At 44.0% G+C, this 23,799-nt stretch overlaps 1 protein-coding gene across 2 annotated transcripts in view; it reads right to left on the bottom strand.

Moving 5' to 3' along the window:
* Positions 1 to 278: 278 nt before the first annotated feature.
* LOC119964164 (acid sphingomyelinase-like phosphodiesterase 3b) overlaps positions 279 to 23,799 on the bottom strand; it is a 39,401-nt gene continuing 15,880 nt past the window's right edge. Inside the window, exons 5-8 of one of the 2 annotated variants that reach the window (XM_038793456.1) lie at positions 17,371 to 17,540; positions 15,583 to 15,763; positions 5,240 to 5,337; positions 279 to 913 (exon numbers count right to left, since the gene is read on the bottom strand). In XM_038793456.1, coding sequence (XP_038649384.1) covers positions 545 to 913; positions 5,240 to 5,337; positions 15,583 to 15,763; positions 17,371 to 17,540 — 818 coding nt within the window. In that variant the 3' untranslated portion in view covers positions 279 to 544. Of the gene's footprint in view, positions 914 to 5,239; positions 5,374 to 15,582; positions 15,764 to 17,370; positions 17,541 to 23,799 lie in introns of both variants that reach the window. The other variant, XM_038793454.1, reaches the window with a different exon arrangement.

The raw sequence follows: 23,799 nt of genomic DNA, 5'->3' as shown, positions 1-23,799 counted from the left end.
CTTAGGTCACTGTAAATGCAGAGTCTGCACATTCTCCCTGTGTCTGCGTGTTTTTCCTCCGGGTGCTCCGGTTTCCTCCCTCAAGTCCCAAAAGACATGCTGTTAGGTGAATTGGACATTCTGAGTTCTCCCTCAGTGTACGCGACCTCGTGCCGGAGTGTGGCGACTAGGGGATTTTTACAGTAACTTCACTGCAGTGTTAATGTAAGCCTCCATGTGACAATAATAAAGATTATTATTATAGGAGGACAAAAAATCCACCAGTGAGCTGAACCTGGAACCTTCCCTGTCCTGGTATTAAAGCAGGTGGTGCCTTAATGCTCTACGTATGGGGAACTTGAATGCGAAATCAGATTTAAATCACATGAATGCAAATACAGATTTAAATTCCCTAAACAAGATTACCCAACAGGTCTATGTGTTGGTTATGTTCCATGTTCACATGCATTTTGCCATGTCAACACAAACTCTCAACAGTAATATTGGATTAAAAGATTATCAGATTACATATAGACAAGGGAAATTCCATTGTGTGACATTGCAGTCAATAGTAAGGGAATAACAGCGGAGATAATAGCACAGAAAGCCACAACAGCAACCACATTTCATTGATTTTGGATATTCCCTCAGACTTGATGCAGTTTTTGTAACTTCCATAATCGACATCTTTAATTGCGCAAACATGATCGATCCGGCACCACTCGTTACATTCCCCCAAATCGTAGCTGACCGAATTATATTCATAATACTTCTGCAGGTAATGCTTGTCCCAGCTTAATTTATCCAACACAGTCTGCATGGATTCAACTGTGGCATCAGGTACTTGGAATGCTTCTGTTAGGCGGTATTCTTTCTCCCAATGTGGAGTCCAGGTGTTGGCAAAGGTCAGATTTAAATAATATGTCACCATGTCCTAAGGTGGTTGAAGGGGAGAAAGATATACGGAATAAGACCAAATAGTCATCATATTTTCATTTAATAAAGCAGGCTCCATTTCAAACACAGAGATGTTCTACAGCAGCTTTAACAAGTGACTGCAGCACACTGCAGTACTAAAATGAGTACTAAAAGACTGACCAGAAGTTGCTGGTCACAATCCCAGGTCTGTGCTCACTCGAGATATGCATTGTAACAATTCTTCCCTGTAATTCTGAGCAAAGGAGGTTGGTTTAAAAAAAAGGCAAGGCAATCGGTACTCACTCCACACTTACCCAGTTTTGCATGTCAGTGATCCCTGCTGGAGAATATATATGGGCGGACATTGGGATCATTTTAGGTTTCAATGCCGTGCTCAGTATCAGGGCTTGCACACAGAAAACCATGGCCACTTGAAAGGGGTACTGGTGCAGACAGTGCCCACAAGAGTATACCTAACAGAATTCAGTGGCCTAAGGGTGAAAATTGGGAGAAGATTTGGGCACACACACACACACACACACAGTCAACTGTTCGTTCAAAGTTGCTTTTTGGAAACTTTTCCAAAGCCTGAATGGGCCAATAGAAGTAATACACAAAAACAAATGAAATCCAAAGCAATATGGAGATTGGAGAATGGGGATTGCAGGCAAGTAAGCTGGCCTGTTGCAGTATTAGATCTTGAACAGATATTGAAATGCTACTGCAAGAGGAAGGCTTTCCTGTATGGAAAATTCTGGCACACCCATCAGATGAAAAGTAGTGCAGCATGCTTGGCGGGCGTGAGCAACTGACCGGTGCTGTGCAGTGTACCTGTGGCACTCACAAACAGGTATGGGTGAAGGTAAGAAACCTTGAAGTTTTCATTAGTTAACCATGTTTACTTGTATTTCAGCAGCACACGTGTAAGTTGCAATTTATAACTCAAACCTTTAACACACTGACAGCTTTACATGGGTTCCATGCAGCAAATTATTTTAGCGCAATCTGACCAATCAGCTATTTGTTAAAAGGTGTGCTTCATGTTGGTGAGATGCCTATCCAAGTTCATCCGCAAGACTGCTCTGCGTGGAGGAGGAGGACCTACAAATTATTATGCATTCCTCACTTTCAGAAGGTCACTGTGAATATCCTTTCTGATCAGAGCCCTAAAGGAGAAGTGAGACTAAAGTTTTAGGGCTGGCCCCATCCTGCTAGAAATCAGTTTGCGGTTATTCTCCACACAGCTTCAAGGCTTCTCTTATTCCTGCGTGTCTATATGCTGAGAGGAGAGGCTGTGTGTCGTTCTCTCTCGCTCGCTCTCTTTCAAATGTTCCCTGCCTGCTGTTTCTGAGTCTGCAGAGAAGGCTCGAGACCCTGATGAGTCTACAGACTCATGAAAACCACTACAGACTGAAAGCAAAGACATCCAACTGCAGGCCTAGACTGAAGAAAGATCTAACGGGAAGATGTCCGTCTTAAACAGGGACTCTCATCCTTTTACTTTTAGTATTATTTTTATATCCCTCTTTCCCTCTGTGCTTATCTGTCTTGTGTGTGCAGAGATGGTTGGGTGAGTTAAGGGGGGAGGGGTTATGAATTAGATAATAGTTAACCAATTGTATTTGTTGCCTATTTAATTATAGTTTTTATTAATAAAAGTTAATTGTGTTTAAACTTACAAACCTGGTGACTGTAGTTATTGGGCAGCCAATAGGTCAAGTGGGGCTGGAATTGATCGTGCACTACCCTAGGGGGCCGTAACATCATTTGAGTGCTCTGGCCAGGCCACCATAACGTTTCATCATGTCTCTCTACAAATTGTACTCATTTTGCAATGGAGTTCATTGTTCTATTTTCTTTTTAATGACTGCTGCTCCAAAGTCACAACTTTTAGAGAGTGGGATACAAATATATGAACCAGGAGTTTAACATTGCAGTAAGTGATTACATCCAAGAATAATAGGTAAACATTTGTAACTACTTCTGAAATGCTCAACTAATCTTTCCTTCCAGGCATTGATAGTTTGCTGTTCTCCATCTCCTTCCCCTGTCTCTCTCTTGTGATGGGGAAGGAATTGCCTTGGAGACTATCACAGTTTAACAAAACCCCGTTTGACAATACCCCTGATTTTGCATTCATGATAATGTTGGGGCTAATAACATTCAGCGTTATTGTGGAATAAATTGGATAGAGCTTCTGGCAGATGACGAAGAATAAGATAGTGGGACAAGAGAAAAAACAAGTGTTACTACAGAAGTTGTAATTTGGAGTAGAATAAGAACCACTAACAGTTACCGTTGCAAAAAAAGAAAGGGGTCAGAGGTTATATAAAATTGTTGAACTCAACATTGATTGGTGATTCTAAGCACTCCCAGTTCCGATAAAAGGTCAGTGACCTGACACCATAACTGTTCCTCTCTTCAAAAAATGGTGCTGGACTTGCTGAGTATTTTCAGCGTTTTCTGTATTTATTATGAACTATTTTAAATTTTAAAAATTTTTTCTTAATAATTAAAAAAAAAATTTAGAATACCCAATTCATTTTTTCCAATTAAGGGGCAATTTAGAGTTGCCAATTCACCTAACTTGCACATCTTTAGGTTGTGGGGGTGAAACCCACGCAAACACGGGGAGAATGTGCAAACTCCGCATGGACAGTGACCTAGAGCCGGGATCGAACCTGGAACCTCGGCGCCATGAGGCAGCATGTCTAACACACTATGCCACCATGCTGCCCTTTCTTAATACATTTAAAGTGCCCAATTATTTTTTTTTCAATTAAGGGGCAATTCAGTGTGGCCAATCCACCTACCTGCACATCTTTGGATTGTGAGGGTGAGACCGACACAGACACTAGGAGAATGTGCAACCTCTACACGGACAGTGACCTGGGGCCGGGATCGAACCCGGGTCCTCGGCACTGTGAAGTAGCAGTGCTAACCACTGCCCATTAACCATTTTTACTTGGCTGCTGCCAGAACCATTTTCTTGGACACTTAGACTAATTCTCCATTCATAATCCCTGACCTACCGGTTTCCGGATCATTGGAGACCAGATGTATGACCCAAGATGCGCACCGGGACCTTGTGGAAGTCCTGAAGCACTGACCTCCGAGGGAAGGAGCTGGGAAGTCATATTTTATAGTTTGTTTTTTTGCAGTAATGTTTATTAAAACCTCGGTTAAAATGCTTACAGACGGTATGTCTGCTACAGCTCTGATTAAAAGTGAGGTAATCAGTGATTTTTGAGGGGATAGTGTTTTGCTCACAGATATTAAAAGCCATTTACCTGTTTGCACTTTGAGAGTTAGTGTAATATTGTAAAAGTTTGAGCCTGGCTAAACAAATCAGGGTACATCTTATAACAAGAATGCTATGTGCTTTCAGTGTAGCTAATGGGAAGGGCCAGGTCTGTCTGGAAGGTTTTCAGCTTGGTCCTAAAAAAAGGTTTATCTCTCTAAGGACTGCAGCAAGATAAGCAAATTAAACTTGGTTGTTAACTTTATGCATAAGTGGTTTTATAAATATATGTGTTGCTTAATTGGAATGTAGGGGCAGGTTCAGGAAGCAAGTTCAGATGTTGTAAATGTTAACTGTAAAACCATTTCTTTGTCGGTAATGTGCTTTATTCTGTGTTCAAATTGAAGTTTGTTTCAACATAAAAACTGTATACTGGTAAGCTTTATCGCTCCTGTGGGTTAGTAACATTTGTTCACAGTTTTAATAAATGCAAATAGTTGGGTTCTAATCCAGGATCTTAACCAAAATTAGGGTTCCGTTCTGGACCCATACAAGGTGATACCCACTACTAAAGCTCGGGATCAGTCGTTGTTTTTAGATTTCTACTTGTAGACATCAGCTGCATGTAAACAGCAATATTATGCCCAATTTGGAATTAAAGTAACATTGATCTTTTAAGGTTGAATATATCCTGTGAGATTATAGTTCTTACAGTTTTAATGATCATGTTTTATTACCAGTCTGTGACCAGTTCAAAATGAAAGCACCCAGCCAGACCAAAGCTTTAGGATGCTCTCTGAAGAAAAAAAAAGAGGCAACTTGGGATTTTGTGATCAGGAGGAAGAACTGTCATGGGATTCCCCTGTCAAAACTTCAGTGCAAACTCTTGAAAAACAAGGCTCTAATGACTGAGTTCTACTGATCCAGAAGGTTCTGGCAGGAGATGAGGGGGACCGTCCCCCCATGTAAATTTCAGGCATTGGTGAGAGAAGTGGGTTGGTGTGGGTGCGGAGATCAGGCACCACAACATTTTATTTCAAAGAACATAGAGATTACATTACAAAAGCTGAGCTAGCCAGTCCAGTATGTATGAATTCTTACCAAGATCTGGAGAGTGTCTGTATTGTATTCAAAGAGGCGAATCCCAGGGTTTTGTGATCCATCTCGTAAGCCAGCTAATGTGGTTTTCCAAGGGGTCACTGCAGGGGCAATGAACATAGCACTGACTGGAGAACCTGCAATGAAATACTTCTGTGATTTATCAGTCTAAGGCCAATGGACACATATAAAATTTAACGTTAAGAAATCTGTGGGAGGAGGCAATAAACACTCACAAAACGTTCAAAAGGATTGAAGAGTAGAAAGGCTTAGAGGTTCAAAACCTCAAAAGTGGGAGGAGAAGTTTGATCAAACAGTTCAAAGAAAGAATTGGAGCCTAAATTGGTTAAATAGAGTGTGGTAATGCTAATGTAAACCATTGGTTCAACAACAGTCAGTATTTCTGTCCAGTACTCTCAGAGTCATGGAGTTTACAGCACAGAAAGAGATCCTTCATTCCATCGTGTCTGTGCCAGCCATCAAGCACCTATCCCATTTTAACTTTGGGAAGGATGTCAAACCCATGATCGAGGTGCAAAAGAGATGATTTCAACAACAAAAAAATTTGCTTTCATAGTCTATCCGTGAAGCTCATGTTGTTCATATAGTATCAATATCCTTGGCTTTGTTGTGGATGTAGCTACTTTGGTTGAGGAGAATATTACATTACTGGAATGAAAGGCTTTGAGTGTTTATAGGTAAATACCCATTGACCGAATTAGGCAGCAGAAGACATTCTGATAATACACAACTGTTTTATTGTGACACTAGAGTTCAGTACAAATACTAATCTCTACCTTCCCTTCTGCATCCGCTCCCTGTCCACAAGTAACCTCTTCGACTAGGGAAAAACCCAGCTCTTGTATGGGTTTCAATGAGCATCACCTGCTCTTAACTCACTCTGGGACATGAACATGTTTACTCTTCAAGGAACCTGCATTTCTAACATTGTTATCAAAGACAGAAATAAACAATAGAGAAGCTATTACACCACTTGTTGTACTGTATAGGTCATCAAATAGCGGGAAGTTGGTAGAGGAGTAGATTTGCATGGAAGTTACTGAGAGGTGCATGAACTAAAGAGTAATGTTCATGAGAAACCCTAACTATGTTTTGTGAGGGCCACGAAGAATCCAGCACGAGTCTTCAGGATACAAAGAAATAACATTTATTTACAATAACATATATATACAGCAGCAGCAACTTCCCTTGCTGCTCACTCCTCTCTCTCTCTGGTTCCAAACTGGCCAGCTCTATTTATGCAGGGAGTCTGCTAATGATTTCTCCGCCCCCTCATTGGGGAAGCTCATACTCCCACAGGATTGTGGGATTGTCATTAGTCCCCAGCCAGTGGTAAGCAGGCAGGTTATAACACTATGCCAATATTGAAGGGGGCAGTGAGTGTGTTCAGGAAATTTTCTTGATTGATATGTTTCCTGCACTATTGCTAGAGACTGTCACAGTGATGAAAACAGTGATCGTGGTATCAAAACGTTTGTACGGAGAAGGACACATGGAACGATCCAAGATAACATACTCAACGGGAGAGGGCTGGTTTCAGTGAATTGAGGAGGGCACTTACCCGGGTAAATTGGTGTCAAAGACTGGCAGGCAGCAATATAACGGAGCAAAATGTGGCCTTTCAAGGGGAGATGGTTTGGGTTAATCTAGGTACAGAACCACAGGGAAAAAATAATAAAAGCAAGATCTGAACTTCAAGCGGCTATTGGATAGGTACATGGATTACGGTAGAATGATGGGGTGTAGATTAATTTGTTCTTAATCTAGGACAAAGGTTCGGCACAACATCGTGGGCCAAAGGGCCTGTTCTGTGCTGCATTTTTCCATGTTCTATGTTCTATCTCTCTGGATGATGAAATCAGAGTTTAGGATGAAGCCGAGAAAAGGGAGTGTGATAGATGTCAGCTGAATAAAAAAAGGGAGAATCGCGCTGAATATAAAAAGGACAGAGGAGAAGTGAAAAAGGAAGTAGGGGGGCAAAATAGGCAGGGTGAGAATGGGTTAGCGGTTAATGTGAAAGGGAGTCCAAAGATCTTCTGTTGGTGTAGAAATAGTAACAGGGTTATCAGAGGAACAGTGGGGCTGATTAGAGACTAAAGTTGGGATCTATTGGAGAAGACAAAGGGTGTGACTGAGATACTAAATGAATACTTTGCAACTGTGTGTATCAAGGAAGAGGATGTTTGCTTAAGTAATGGTAAATGAGGTTGTTGGAATATGAGGTGAGATGAAAATAGGTAAAGAGGAAGTTCTAGAAACGTTGAGAAGTATTGTAGTGAGTAAGAATCCTCAGCAGTCCTTTAAAAGTGCTAGGGTGTGAGATTAACTGGATTGCTCTTCAGAAGAGCTAGCAGAGACTCAATGGCATCAATGACCTCCTTTTGTGCTGCACTATTCACTAATTCTAAGAATTTGCTTTTAATGTTGTAAAGCCCGAGGTGTTTCAAAGGAGTGCGATCAGATGCAAATTAATATCAATTCAAAGTAGTAACCATTAGGATAGGTGACTAAAAGCTTGATGTAAGAGATGGGTGTTAAGGAGCATCTTAAAGGCGGAGAGAAAGACAGCGAGGTAGAGAAATTGAGGAGGAAATTCCAGAGCTTGCAAACAATGTCCACATACGAGTCACAGTTCTATGCTAAAGTATTGGTGAAGACTCTAACCTAAACATAAGAGGCCTGTTAACTGAGTGGAGTCGACACGCATTAGTCATGAGGAAGACATTGAAGAAAACAAATCAGTTTAGAAAAGGCAAAAATACCCTCTCTTCCTAAATAGAAGAGGTGATTGGTTAATGAAGACTAAGTGACTAGACAGAGTCTGCTTGTCTTACCAGTTTCAAATTTGAGGAGGTTGAGTGTGAAATTAAAATACCTCAATCAAAATAAGATTTTTTATGTACGTGAAGTAAATGAGTATATGAAACATACAGTGAAACCAGCAGTGTTGGAAAGTCCCGTTCTCTGCTCATTCTCTCTTGGCAGATTTTGGTTCAGACACTCTTCACTACCTCATCTAATGATCATTCCATGTGTCAAGCTAGCTAGTGAACGCTGCCAGAATATACCATCATGAGGAGCTTGATACATTGCTGTTTATTGAATAAAGACAGTTCTCTGGCTTTCCCAATTACTCAACTGGTTTTGATGGTTAGTAGCTGAGGATACGGTCCAGGGGGATCCTTGTGTTTGAATTCCAACTGTGCTGAGTTTGATTATCTCAGTCAGGGTGCTACAATAGGACCATGTGGCTGCTGGACTGGGAGGAGAGAAGTTAATTGGGTGGTTTTGGTGGACGTGTACATGTGTGAAAGCTGCTATCTTGTCCTCTGCAGGTGAGTATTCTGCCCAAGTGCAAGCCAAGTGAGATATTCTTTATACCGACTTTAGGGTTTTGACTGAAGGAGTAAGGACTTGAGGCGTTAACTCTAGATTTTATAGTCAAACCCATTTTCTTCCTTTATCATTTCAATTATGGTCAGCAATGCATCCAAGGATCAGCTAGGGAAGTTTGTCTTTTTTTGTGGCATGTCGCAATGGTCACTCTGCAAATGGCGTGATTTCTAAGGAAACATGCAAGGAGTTAATCAATTGAAAATGAAATGAAAATCGCCTATTGTCACAAGTAGGCTTCAAATGAAGTTACTGTGAAAAGCCCCTAGTCGCCACATTCCAGCGCTTGTTCGGGGAGGCTGGTACGGGAATTGAACCATGCTGCTGGCCTGCCTTGAAAGCCAGCAATTTAGCCCTGTGCTAAATCAGCCCCTTTAGTGTGGGGAGGCTGACACTGCTCGAGGATAGAGCTGTGAGGCTAGGCCTGGTGAGGGAAACCTCAAAATCACATTAGAGCAGTTCTGAACAATTATGTAATTGGGAAGACAGCTTGAAGATAATTATTGGCAATCATACTGGAAAATGTTAGGGGGAAGGTATGTGTGGCATCAGTCAATGGAATGGAATTAGTCCATAATTGTTGACAGGGATCAAGAAAAATTTGTAACGCTGTTGCTTTTCTTGTTCAGATAATGTGATGAAGTAGCCAAGAGAAATGACGGAATGTTGATATGTAGAGGCAGAGCAGCCAAACATAGATATGCAGAGAATATACTTGAAGCTATTATTCAGTTAATGATGCTATAATGCATTGTTCAGTCCAAACCTAGAGTGCTTTGTTCAGTTATTATCACAGCTCTACAGTAGGGACATACATGTATTGGAAAGGGTGGAGGAATGGCATTTCATAATGTCCCACATCAGAGAATGCTAGCTAAGGTAGAGGCCCATGGAATTGAGGGCAAAATACTGACATGGCTAGGAAATTGGTTGAGTGGCAAGCACCAGAAAGTAGGGATAATGGGTTGGTACTCAAATTGGCAAGGTGCGACTAGTGGTGTCCCACGAGGATCTGTATTTGGGCCTCAATTGTTCACATTATTCATTAATGACTTGGACAGTGACATAGAAAGCCATATATCAAAATTGGCTGATGACACAAATTTGGCTGGCATTGTAGATAGTGCAAATGACAGTGTAAAATTATAAAGGGATATTGACAGACTAGGTGAATGGGCAAAACTGCGGCAGATGGATTTCAATGTAAGCAAGTAACCAAAAACAGAATAGATCTGGGTACTTTCTAGATGGTATAAAACTAAATTCAGTGGATGTCCAAAGAGACCTGGGTGTTCAGATGCATAGATCTTTAAAATGCCACAAACCAGGGCAGAAAGTAAATAAGAAGGCTAATGGAATGTTGCCTTTCCATCTAGAAGACTGGACTATAAGGACGCAGGCGTGATGCTGTAGCTTTACAAATCCCTGGTTAGACCCCATTTGGAGTTCTGTGAGCAGATCTGGGCACCATGCTTTCGGAAGGATATTTTGGCCTTGGAGGGAGTGCAACGCAGGTTTACAAGAATGATACCTGGACTTCAGGGATTAAATTATGAGATTATACAAATTAGGCCTGTTTTCTCTAGAATTTAGAAGGCTAAGGGATGATCTGATCAAAGTCTTCAAGGTATTAACAGGGAAAGACAGCGTATATAAAGATAAACTGTTTCCATTGGTTGGAGATTCTACAACTAGGGGCATGGTCTAAAAATTAGGACCAGACCATTTAGGACAGATGTTAGGAAGCATCCCTACCCACAAAGGGTGGTAAAAATTTGGAACTCTCTCTCACAAACAGCAATTGAAGCTAGATCAGTTGTTAATTATAAATATGAGATACATTTTTCTTCATCAAATATATTAAGGGACATGGGCCAAAGGCAGGTAAATGGAGTTAGGCCACAGATCAGCCATGATCTCATCGAATGGCAGAGCAGGTTGAAGCGGCTGAATGACCTACTTCTGTTCCTATGCCCCTATGAAAGGCCTTTAATCAATATCCATAGAATCCCTACAGTGTAGAAGGAGGCCATTCGGCCATTGAGTCTGCACTGACCCGCCAAATGAGCGCTCTACGTAGGTCCATTTCCCTGTCCTATCCACGTATCCTTGTGCATTGATCATGGCCACCTAATCTGCATATCTTTGGAGATACTAAGGGGCAATTTAATGAAGCCAATCCACCTAACTTTCACACCTTTGGACTGTGGCAGGAAACCGGGGCACCCAGAGAAAACCCACCCAGACACAGGGAGAACTTGCAAACTCTACACAGTCACCCAAGTCCGGAATTGAACGGTGGTCCTGGCGCTGTGAGGCAGTAGTGCTAACCACTGTGACACCGTGCCGCATTTACTGCATTTATAACAGTGAAATATTGCAGCCAGTGTCCGAATAGTGCTCTCCGCTTCAGGATCAAGTTGAATTGTGACTGAGGATCATGGAAGGAATGTGCTTCTCTATCTTGGCTCACTTACTGTGACAAATTAAGTTCTTTACCGGTCAGTCTGGTCTCAATAAAACTCGAGAGGGATCTGTAGGTATAGTATTATTTATTTTTAAACAACTTGCAAGGCTGACCCGCTCTATAGAGATTCAGAACACATACAGTCTCCTGAAGCCCCCAGAACCAAGTGAGGTCGGAGACAAAGAGATCTCTGCACATGTCATTCAAATGGCATCAATTTTCACATACAAGATTCCCATAGGTCATCCTATACACCTCCTGACCTGGCCATATATCCTGATTGGCTCACTCCGCATTCCTCAACCCTGGGCCTCTTGTTACCCAGCATCCTTTTCACCATGCTCTGCGTGGGGCTCCCCTCCCCCCTTTCTGGCCATGCTTTGCTCAATTTCTTTGTTCTTTGTCTGTGAACTTACTACCATCAGACCGGCTCTATCCTCTACATTATTCTAACTAATTATCCTATTTCATATCACATTCGTTTGTTCAATTCCTCAACTGCATAGGTGCTAGCCATTTTCTATGACTCGCTGCACAGAAAAATTGATTTATATTTTGATCATAATTTAGAAGATATGTGCCTCCTGCCAGATGTGGGAGATCAGGGAGCTTTATAGCAATTCTGCCTGTAGGAGGTGTGACCAGCTGAATCTCCTCACAGATTGTGTAGTTCAGTTGGAGCAGCAGCTGGACTCATTGCGGAGCATACAGGGGGCAGAAAGTGTGATAGCTTCAGGGAGGTGGTCACACCACAGGTTCAGACAGATATATGGGTGACCGCCAGGAGAGGCAGTCAGATAAGGCAGGAGCATCCTGTAGCTATTTCCCACTCAAACAGGTGTACCGTTTTGGATACTTTTTGGGGGTTAGCCTCTCAGGGGAAGATACTAGCAGCAGCCAGACCTGTGGCACCACAACTGGTTCTGCTGTAGAGCAGGGGGGGGAGCTAAGTCCAAGCGAGTGATAGCAGTAGGAGATTCGATAGTCTCCTCTCAGTAGGGGCACTCCAGGATGGTGTGTTGCCGCCCAGGTGCCAGGGTCCTGGATGTCTCTGAACGGCTGCAGGGCATCCTGAAACAGGAGGATAAACAGACAGACGTCATTGTCCACATTGGTACGAATGACATAGGCAGGAAGCAGGAAGAGGTCCTGCAAAGACAATTCAGGGAGTTAGGTCGGGAGGTAAAAAGTAGGACCCCGAGGGTAGTAATCTCGGGGTTATTCCCCGTGCCACGTGCTCGTGAGGCTTGGAACAGGGAGAGAGTACAGTTAAACATGTGGCTAAGGAACTGGTGTAGGAAGGAGGGCTTTAAATATATGGATCACTTGGATGTCTTCTGGGGAAGGTGGGACCTGTACAAGAAGGACAGGTTGCACCTGAACTAGGGAGGTACCAATATCCTGGGCGAGAGGTTTGGTAGTGCTGTTCAGGAGGGTTTAAACTAGTGTGGCGGAGGGTGGGAACCGGAACAGTAGGCCAGTAAGTGAAGAGACTGGGGATAAAAGTGACTGAGACAAACAGCGCAGAATAAGGGCAGGCAGAGGGAAGCTGCAGGGCTGAGCAGGACTGTAGGTCTGGAGTGTGTTTGCTTCAATGCAAGAAGTACAACATGTAAAACAGATGAGCTGAGACCCTGGATTACTGCATGGAAATATGATGTAATTTCAATTACGGAGACATAGTTAAAGGAGGGACAGGACTGGCAGCTTAACATTCTGCGGTATTCTTGTTTTAGACGGGGCAGAAGGGAAAACAAAACAGGTGGGGGAGTTGCATTGCTGATTAGAGGGCAGATCACAGGTGTGTTGAGGGAGGACACATTGGAGGGATCTTGTAGTGAGGCATTATGGGTGGAGCTCTGGAATAAGAAGGTTGAAATCTCAATGTTGAGAGTGTACTATAGACCTCCCAACAGCCTGCAGGAGACAGAGGAGTAATTGTGTTGTCATACTGAAAAGGTGTGAAAAAAACAGGGTAGTTGTGATGGGTGACTAACTTCCCCATATTGACTGGGAATCCCTTACAGCCAGGGGCTCGGATGGAGTGCAATTTGTTCGATGTGTCCAGGAGGGCTTTTTGATACAGTATGTTGACAATCTAACCAGGGAGGGGGCCGTACTAGACTTGGTATTGGGAATGAGCTAGGTCAGGTGATTGATGTTTCAGTGGGGGAGCATTTTGGGCTTAGTGACCATAATTCCATAAGATTTCGAATGGTCATGGGTAAGGACAAGAGTGCCCCGCGGGTGAGGATGCTCAATTGGGCGAGGGCCGATTACATCCAAATCACACAGGAATTGGTGAATGTGGATTGGGAGCGGCTATTTGAAGGCAAATCTACGTCTGACATGTGGGGAGGCTTTTAAAGGCCAGTTGATTGAAGTGCAGGACAGGCATGTCCCTGCAAAAATGAAGGATAGAAATGGCAGGATTCGGGAAACATGGATGACAAAGGAAATTGTAAGCATAGTCAAAGTAAAAAAGGAAGCATACAATAGGTCTAGGCATCAGAAAACTGACAAAGGCCTTGAGGAGTACAGTGAAAGTAGGAAGGAATTTCAACATGGAATTAGGAGGGCTAAAAGGGGCCATGAAATGACTTTTGCAAACATGGTCAAGGAGAATCCCAAGGCTTTTTATGCATATATTAGGAGCAAGAGGGCAGCAAGAGAAAGAGTAGGCCCACTCGAGGACAATGGAGAGAAGTTATGCGTGGAACCACAAGAAGTGGGTGAAATCCTTACTGAGTTCTTTATATCGGTATTCACTAGATAGAAGGACATCACGGATGTTGAGGTCAGGAATAAGTGCATGGACAATCTTGAGAACGTCAATATATCAAAGGAGGAAGTGTTGAGTATCCTAAATTACATTAAAGTAGACAAGTCCCCAGAGCCGGATGGGATCTATCCCAGGTTACTGCGGGAGGCAAGGGGAGAAATAGCTAGGACCTTAACAGATATCTTCACATCCCTGAGGTTCCAGAGGACTGGAGAAGAGCCAATGTTATTCTCTTGTTTAAGAAGGGATAATCTAGCAATTTATAGGCCGGTGAGCCTGACATCAGTGGTGGGGAAGCTTTTGGAAAAGATACTGAGGGACAGAATATGAACATTTGGAGAAAAATGGACTTGTCAGTGACAAGCATCATGGTTTTGAACGGGGAAGGTCATGTCTCACCAGCTTGATTGAGCTTTTTGAAGAGGTGACTAAGAAAATTGATGAGGGAAGGGTTGTGAATGTAATTTATATGGACTTTAGTAAGGCATTTGACAAGGACGCACATGGCAGACTGGTACAAAAACTAAAATCACATGGGATTTGGGGTCGGCTGGCTAGATGGATACAGAATTGGCTTGGTTATAGAAGACGAAGAGTAGCTATGGAAGGGTATTTTTCAGAATGGAAATCTGTAGCTAGTGGTGTTCCGCAGGGATCAGTGCTGGGACCTCTGTTGTTTGTAGTGTATATAAATGATCTGGAGGAAAATGTGGATGGCCTGATTAGTAAGTTTGCGGATGACACGAAGATTGGTGGAGTTGCTGATAGTGCCGACGATTGTCAGAGGATACAACAGGATATAAATAAATTGGAGATGGGCACAGAAATGGCAGATGGAGTTTTATCTGGAAAAATGTGAGGTGATGCATTTTAGAGGATCAAATCTATGTGTGAATTATACTGCAAATGGCAGAACCCTTAGGAACATTAACATATAGAGGGATATGGACATGCAGGTCCACAATTCCCTAAAAGTGGCATCACAGCTGGCCAAGGTGATTAAGAAGGTATATGGCATGCTTGCATTCATCAGCCGGGCATTGAGTACAAGAGTTGGGAAATCATGTTGCAGTTATAGAAAACTTCGGTTAGGCCGCATTTGGAGTTTTGTGCGCAGTTCTGGTCACCACATTATCAGAAGGATGTGGAAGCTTTGGAGAGAGTGCAAAAAAGGTTCACCAGGATGTTGCCTGGTCTCGAGGGTGTTGGCTATGAAGAGAGGTTGAATAAACTAGGATTGTTTTCACAGGAAAGTTGGAGTCTGAGCAGAGACCTGATAGAGGTCTGTCTACAAAATTATGAGAGGCATAGACAGGGTGGATAGTCAAAGGCTTTTTCCAAGGTAGGAAGTGACAATTACAAGGGGGCACAGGTTCAAGGTGAGAGGGGGAAAGTTTAAGGGGTAAGTTTTTCACACAAAGAGTGGTGAGTGCCTGGAACATGCTGCCGGAGGATGTGGTGGAAGCAGCACATTAGCAACATTTAAGAGGCATCTGGATGGGTACATGAATAGGGAGGAAATAGAGAGATACGGACTGAGTAAAGGCAGAAGGTTTTGTTTTTAGTTAGGGCATCATGATCAGCACAGGCTTGGAGGGCCGAAGGGCCTGTTCCTGTGCTGTAATTTTCTTTGTTCTTTGTTCTCTTTGTAATTTTAATAGGAAGAGACTAAGCTTACTGTACCATCGTTGGAGTAGAAGATTTTAAAGCTGTCACGGTGTTGATGTCCAAAAAACTGCCCTGCTATCACTTGGCTGTGCTTTCTGATGATTTCGATATACCTCTTGTTGAAATTTTCTCGGAACCAGTGTGTTCCCCTCTTCTTCTCAAAGAATCCGGGAGGTACGTGCCCAATGATGTAAACCTTTTTTTAAAAAAAATAATTTTAATGAAAATTTTCAACAAATTTTAACCAACAAAACAGAGATAAAGTAACCCCCCCCCCCCCCCCACCAAATACAAAAGCAATAAATTAACATAAATAATGAGCATGAAACCTGAAACCATGAAACCACACACCCATCCCCCATAGCGAACAAGTGACCCCCCCACCCATTCCCTCCATACCCCCCCCCGGTTGCTGCTGAAGTTGACTGCCCCCTAACGCTCCACCAGAAAGTCTAGAAATGGCTGCCACCGCCGGAAGAACCCTTGCACCGACCTCAATGATGTAAACCTGACAATAAGATTCAAATATTAGTTCCAATTGCCTCTCATCCTTTCTTTAAGGCTCAAAACATATCAATGGTCCTCAGTACTTTGTCTGAGTGGTAACCCATTGTGCACTCACCCTGAGGACAAAATATTGACTGGTTATTTAACCATAGGGACATCATTTGGTGTTCCCTTACATATAACGTTTTCTGCAAAAGAAAGTGACTATATAGCGATCTGGAGTCAGAAACTTGGTATAATTTGTCCACTCTGCAGCACTTTCACTGCTGTGCCATCCAGGAACATGGTAATTCACCACAGCCCAAGGATTTAACATGGAACCTATATGGCTTAGTACCATAGCATGAGGTACATTTAATCTTTCAGCCTTGACAATTGTCCTTTCAGTTGTCATTTTAATCAATACTTAGCTAAAGATTATGGGCGAGATTCTCCCAAAACGGGAGAAATCGTAAAGCTGCTGGTCCCCGGTCGGGGACTGGCCGATTCTGGTCCCCGGTCGGGGCTAGCAGCCCGACGCCGTAGGCTCCGGCAAGACGGGCTTAACGAAAATCGTTAAGCCCGCTTGCCGGAGTTAGCGCCGGCTGACGCGTCATATGACGTCAGCCGCGCATGCGCAGTTTGGAAGACTCCAACCCGCGCATGCGCGGGTGACGTCATCGCGTTTTGCGCGAAACCCACGCATGCGCGGGCCGGGTTGCCCCTCAGCCGCCCTGCGAATGGATACTGCGGGGCGGCGGAAGGACAAGTAGTGCGCGGGCATCGGGCCCGCTGCCCGCGATCGGTGGGCACCGATCGCGGGCCCATGGCACCCTTGGCACGGCCGTGGTACGGCCGTGCCAATCGGTGCCATGGTTATTAATAGCGAGTTTGTGACGCCGTTTTTACGAACGGCAAGACCAGGTGTGTTTGCCGTTCGTAAAAACGGCGGAAAGGGCTGGGACTTCGGCCCATCTAACAGCTGAGAATCGCTGCCGGCCGTAAAAAAACGGCGGCAGCGATTCGGGTCGGGACTTCGGCGGGGGGGTGGGAGAATAGCGGGAGGGCGGCAAAAATGTCGGGAAGGCCCTCCCGCTATTCTCCCACCCGTCGTGGGGGGCGGAGAATTTCGCCCAGTGTTCCTTCAAGTGATAATTGTTACTTTTAATTAGGTTCAGTTTCCATGTAGATCAAACACAAACACAATAATGCAGCCCTCCATATCTGTTTCAAAGAGCTCCATTCGATCAAACCTTTGCCTTGCAGCATAGGGCTGCAATGAAGCGAATCATGGCTTGGGACTCCAACATCTCTTACTTTCTCACCAGCTGTTGAGGCTCTGGAGAGGGTGTCATCGAACCATTGAAACTGGCCAGCAGGGTCACTCAGATATTCAGTCAGTGCATTACTTTTGTAGTAGAAGTTTGTGTTCAGGATGATCATTCGCTGTCCCTCCCGATGCAGCAGCTTCTCTGTGTAAAAGGCACCTGCACATTAAAGTGGCAAGTAAATGGTCACTGGAAGCAACATAAACATACACTGGAAAAAAACATAAAGGGTGACATTTTCTGGTCCTGTCGAAAGTCAATGGGTGGAATTTTATGCCAGCGGGATTTTCTGCTCCTGCTGAAATCAAAGGACCTTTGAATGGCTCGCTGCATTTTCCAGTCCCACCCCTTCCATGGCAGGGCCATAAAAAAGGACTTTGGCTGCTTCCCCAAGTTTTTCTTTCCCGTCCATGATGGGACAGACAAGGGTTTATATAGGTCAGTGATAAACTCTCAACAAGCTGCGTCAATAGACTCCAATTATTTTTCTCTTATCTGTTTCTGAGATGTGAATCTTTTCCCCATCCCTAGTTGTCCTTGAGCAGGGTAGTACATCCAGTATCCCCCCTCCCCAAGTAACAATCTCTTGCTGGGTTATGATTCACTGGGCTTTAAGAGCCCTCTTGGCACTTCACATCGATGACAATTTTTCAGATGTGAATCTAGAGGTGTCCAGCAGGCTATTTGACTCTGGCGAGTATAACAGCCAAGTCTGATTTTGCATTCACTTGATGTTTGCAAACCTTACAAGAGCCACTAGCGAGTAGTCAAAGTGAAAACCCTGACTTATTTATTTTTCTCTCCCCTAGCTGAGGTGCTGAGCCTAATTATAGTATGGACACCCTCCTGTTGTGTATTTCTCACTGGGATAGCCATCTTGAGGAGTGGAGGAGGGCCTTAGTTCAAAATCTTTCCTTGAGACAATGTACACCCCCCAATAAAGTCTGTGCATGTATGGAGCGTGGCACATTGAAATTGCACAAAAAGAAAAGACTGAGGTCCATCTAATTCATTGTCAACCATCCTATCAGTTGCTACATACAACAATAATGGAGTTGTCAATCTCTCTCAATTATTTTACAACCAAATGTGACATGAGGCAATCCTCAGAGGTGGACAGCAATGGGATCCAAATGCCCAAAGTTATCAGTTTTTTCTAATCATTTACCACAGCCATGTTTCAACTTACTGTATCCCAAAATGTAATTTTCCTGAAAGAAATTTACCCAAATTGAATTTGAATGAATTAATACCAACCACTTTCACCAGTGGGCAGCATGGTAGCATAGTGGTTAGCATAAATGCTTCACAGCTCCAGGGTCCCAGGTTCGATTCCCGGCTGGGTCACTGTCTGTGCGGAGTCTGCACGTCCTCCCCGTGTGTGCGTGGGTTTCCTCCGGGTGCTCCGGTTTCCTCCCACAGTCCAAAGATGTGCGGGTTAGGTGGATTGGCCATGCTAAATTGCCCGTAGTGTCCAAAAAAAGTAAGGTTAAGGGGGGGGTTGTTGGGTTACGGGTATAGGGTGGATACGTGGGTTTGAGTAGGGTGATCATGGCTCGGCACAACATCGAGGGCCGAAGGACCTGTTCTGTGCTGTACTGTTCTATGTTCTATGTTCTATGTCCCAGATTGTCTATAGATTGACCACTCACTCACAGAAATATTAATGGGCATGATTTTGACTTAGTGAAAAAAAAACATTTACTATACGCAAAGTTAAAATCAGGGCCGTGCCCATTGTTTCCCAGATGAGTGTTGAGCTGGCAACCCTCCAAGTGCAGACAGTGCCCCTTGGCTTTACTTGTTCTGGACAAGACAAAATAGCTTGTCATAGTCTGCACTAGGGAGTCCCTTTGGAATCCTATAAACAACAATTATGTTAGCTCTTAATCTCCTCTTAATGGGTGAGAACATGCCATTTTGCCGATTCGTTCCTCAATCCAATCCCTCCAACCCCAGCCATCTTTCTGGTTGCTCTAGCCCATAACCTTTCAATAATTGCAACGTCCATCTGTGATGACCTGAATTATTGACAGTATGCTGGTGCATCGTACCAATTACTTATAAAGTGTTCGGATTACTTCACTATTTTGGTTCAATATTGGCCTTATAACATATGCTTATTGGCTTTATTCACTGTAGCTGGGCAAAAGTTGCAAAAGCTCCAATTTATTGTCAAATTTATTCCCGCTTTTCGGCGGGAATTCAGCTTTTGGAGTGGGCGGAGCTACGGAGTCGAGCGGTGAGTATTTAAACTAGCTGCTTCGCGGATTCGAGTCTTTTCGGCGGGAATTAAGCTTTTGGAGTGGGCGGAGCTACAGAGTCGAGCAGTGAGTATTTAAACTAGCTGCTTCGCTGCTTAAACAGCGGCGACAGGGTCTTTGGGGATAAATTTGAAGAGTGACATCACAGCAAAGCAGTGACCTGATTGGCTGGTAAGGAAAGTGCTCCAATTAGCAGTAGCTGGGAGAAATTTAACTCTTCGTGTGTTGGTAAGTATTGTGATTGGTAAATAAAATCTTTATTCCTTTCACTTATTCGTTATTTGATACTATATTTGTAATCAGTTAAGGTAAAGTGTAAAAATGGCAGGCGATCGCAGACCCGTGTTATGCTTCTCGTGCTCAATGTGGGAGTTCAGGGACGTGACCGATGTCCCTGACTTCTTCATGTGCGGGAAGTGTGTCCAGCTGCAGCTCCTGTTAGACCGCATGATGGCTCTGGAGCTGCGGATGGACTCACTTTGGAGCATCCGCGATGCTGAGGAGGTCGTGGATAGCACCTTCAGTGAGTTGGTCACACCGCAGATTAGGATTGGTGAGAGAGACAGGGAATGGGTGACCAAAAGGCAGAGAAAGAGCAGGAAGGCAGTGCAGGTGTCCCCTGCGGTCATCTCCCTCCAAAACAGGTATTCCATTTTGGATACTGTTGGGGGAGATGACTCACCAGGGGAAGGCAGTAGTAGCCAGGTTCATGGCACCATGGCTGGCTCTGCTGCACAGAAGGGTGGGAAAAAGACTGGCAGGGCTATAGTCATAGGGGATTCAATTGTAACGGGAGCAGACAGGCGTTTCTGTGATCGAAAACGAGCCTCCCGAATGGTATGTTGCCTCCCGGGTGCACGGGTCAGGGATGTCTCAGATCAGCTGCAGGACATACTGAAGGGGGAGGGTGAACAGCCAGTTGTCGTGGTGCATATAGGCACCAACGATATCGGTAAAAAATGGGATGAGGTCCTACAATCAGAATTTAGGGAGTTCGGAGATAAGTTAAAAAGTAGGACCTCAAAGGTAGTAATCTCAGGATTGCTACCAATGCCACGAGACAGTCAGAGTAGAAATTCAAGAATAGTCAGAATGAATACGTGGCTTGAGAGATGGTGCAAGAGGGAGGGGTTCAGATTTTGGGACATTGGAACCGATTCTGGGGGCGGTGGGACCATTACAAATCGGATGGTCTACACATGGGCAGGACTGGAACCAATGTCCTAGGGGGTGCTTTTGCTAACACTGTTGGGGAGGTTTTAAACTGATGTGGCAGGGGGATGGGAACCAGATTAGGAAGTTAGAGGTCAGTAATGAGGCAGCAACTAAAGCCAGCAAGGTATGAGATAATAAACTCAATGTGACTAAGAGGAAGTGTAGACAGGGAAGAGATGTCGAACGCAAAGGGACAGATGGTCTGAGGTGCATTTGTTTTAATGCAAGAAGTGTAGCAGGTATGGCAGATGAACTTAGGGCTTAAATTAGTAGCTGGGAATATGATGTTACTGGTATTACTGAGACTTGGCTGGGGGAAGGGCAAGATTGGCAACTAAATATCCCAGGGTATAGATGCTTCAGGAGGGATAGAGAGGGAGGTAAAAGGGGTGGAGGAGTTGCAATACTGGTCAGAGATGATATCACAGCTGTTAATAAGGAGGGCACTATGGAGGATTTGAGCACTGAGGCAATATGGGTAGAGCTAAGAAATAGGAAGGGTGCAGTAATATTGTTCGGACTTTACTACAGGCATCCCAAAAGCGAGCGTGAAGTAGAGGTACAAATATGTAGACAGATTATAGAAAAATGTAGGAGTAATAGGGTGGTCGTGATGGGAGATTTTAACTTCCCCAACATTGAATGGGACCCATCTAGTGTTGGAGGCGTAGATGGAGCAGAATTTGTAAAGAGCATCCAGGAGAGTTTTTTAGAGCAGTATGTAAATAGTCCAACTTGGGAAGGGGCCATACTGGATCTGGTATTGGGGAATGATCCCGGCCAGGTGGTTGAAGTTTCAGTCGGTGGTTACTTTGGGAATAACGATCACAATTCTGTAAGTTTTAGAATACTCATGGACAAAGACGAGAGTGGTCCTAAAGGAAGAGTGCTAAATTGGGGAAAGGCCAAGTATAACAAAATTCGGCAGGAGCTAGGGAATGTGGATTGGGAGCAGCTGTTTAAGGGTAAATCCACATTTGAAATGTGAGAGTCTTTGAAGGAAAGGTTGATTAGAGTGCAGGACAGACATGTCCCTGTGAAAATGAGGGATAGAAATGCAAGATTAGGGAACCATGGATGACTGGTGGAATTGTGAGACTAGCTAAGATGAAAAAGGAAGCATACATAAGATCTAGGCTACTTAAAACTGATGAAGCTTTGGAGGAATATTGGGAAAGTAGGACAAATCTCAAACGCATAATAAAGAGGGCTAAAAGTGGTCATGAAATATCTTTGGCTAACAGGGTTAAGGAAAATCCCAAAGCCTTTTATTCGTGTATAAGGAGGCAGAGGGTAACTCGAGACAGGATTGGCCCACTCAAAGACAAAAGAGGACATTTATGTGTGGAGTCAGAGGAAATAGGTGAGATTCTTAATGAGTACTTTGCATCGGTATTCACCAAGGAGAGGGACATGACAGATGTTGAGGTTAGAGATGGATGTTCTAGGTCAAGTCGGCATAAGGAAGGGGGAAGTTTTGGGTATTCTAAAAGACATTAAGGTGGACAAGTCCCCAGGTCCGGATGGGATCTATCCCAGGTTACTGAGGGAAGCAAGGGGCGAAATAGCTGGGGCCTTAACAGATATCTTTGCAGCATCCTTGAGCACGGGTGAGGTTCCAGAGGACTGGAGAATTGCTAATGTTGTCCCTTTGTTTAAGAAGGGTAGCAGGGATAATCCAAGGAATTATAGATCTGTGAGCTTGATCTGTGAGTGGTAGGCAAACTGTTGGAGAAGATACTGAGGGATAGGATCTATTCACTTTTGGAAGAAAATAGACTTATCAATGATAGGCAGCATGGTTTTGTGCAGGGAAGGTCATGTCTTACAAACCTAACAGAATTATTTGAGAAAGTGACAAAGTTAATTGATGAGGGAAGGGCTGTAGATGTCATATACATGGACTTCAGTAAGGCGTTTGATAAAGTTTCCCATGGCAGGTTGATGGAAAAGTGAAGTCGCATGGAGTTCAGGGTGTACTAGCTAGATGGATAAAGAACTGGCTGGGCAACAGGAGACAGAGAGTAGTGGTGGAAGGGAGTGTCTCAAAATGGAGAAGGGTGACTAGTGGTGTTCCACAGGCATCCGTGCTTGGACCACTGTTGTTTGTGATATACATAAATGATCTGGAGGAAGGTATAGGTCGTCTGATTAGCAAGTTTGCAGATGATACTAATTGGTGGAGTTGCAGATAGCGAGGAGGACTGTCAGAGAATACAACAAAATATAGATAGATTGGAGAGTTGGGCAGAGAAATGGCAGATGGAGTTCAATCCAGGCAAATGCGAGATGATGCATTTTGGAAGATCCAATTAAAGAGCGGACTATACGGTCAATGGAAGAGTCCTGGGGAAAATTGATGTACAGAGAGATCTGAGAGTTCAGGTCCATTGTACCCTGAAGGTGGCAACGCAGGTCGATAGACTGGTCAAGAAGGCATACAGCATGCTTGCCTTCATTGTACGGGTATTGAGTACAAGAGTCGGCAGGTCATGTTACAGTTGTATAGGACTTTGGTTGGGCCACATTTGGAATACTGCAGTTCTGGTCGCCACATTACCAGAAGGGTGTGGATGCTTTAGAGAGGGTGCAGAGGAGGTTCACCAGGATGTTGCCTGGTATGAAGGGTGCTAGCTATGAAGAGAGGTTGAGTAGATTAGGATTGTTTTCGTTGGATAGACAGAGGTTGAGGGGGGACCTGATTGAGGTCTACAAAATTATGAGAGGTATGGACAGGGTGGATAGCAACAAGCTTTTCCCAAGAGTGGGGGTGTCAATTACAAGCGGTCACGATTTCAAGGTGAGAGGGGAAAAGTTTCAGGGAGATGTGCGTGGAAAGTTTTATACGTAGAGGGTGGTGGGTGCCTGGAACGCTTTACCAGCGGAGGTGGTAGAGGCGGGCACGATAGCATCATTTAAGATGCATCTAGACAGATACA

Source organism: Scyliorhinus canicula, chromosome 4 (genome assembly GCF_902713615.1).
Source record: "Scyliorhinus canicula chromosome 4, sScyCan1.1, whole genome shotgun sequence".
In the NCBI taxonomy this organism is placed as follows: domain Eukaryota; kingdom Metazoa; phylum Chordata; class Chondrichthyes; order Carcharhiniformes; family Scyliorhinidae; genus Scyliorhinus; species Scyliorhinus canicula.
The sequence above is the reverse complement of the archived record's forward strand: the minus strand, read 5'-3'. Positions and strand labels throughout refer to the sequence as shown.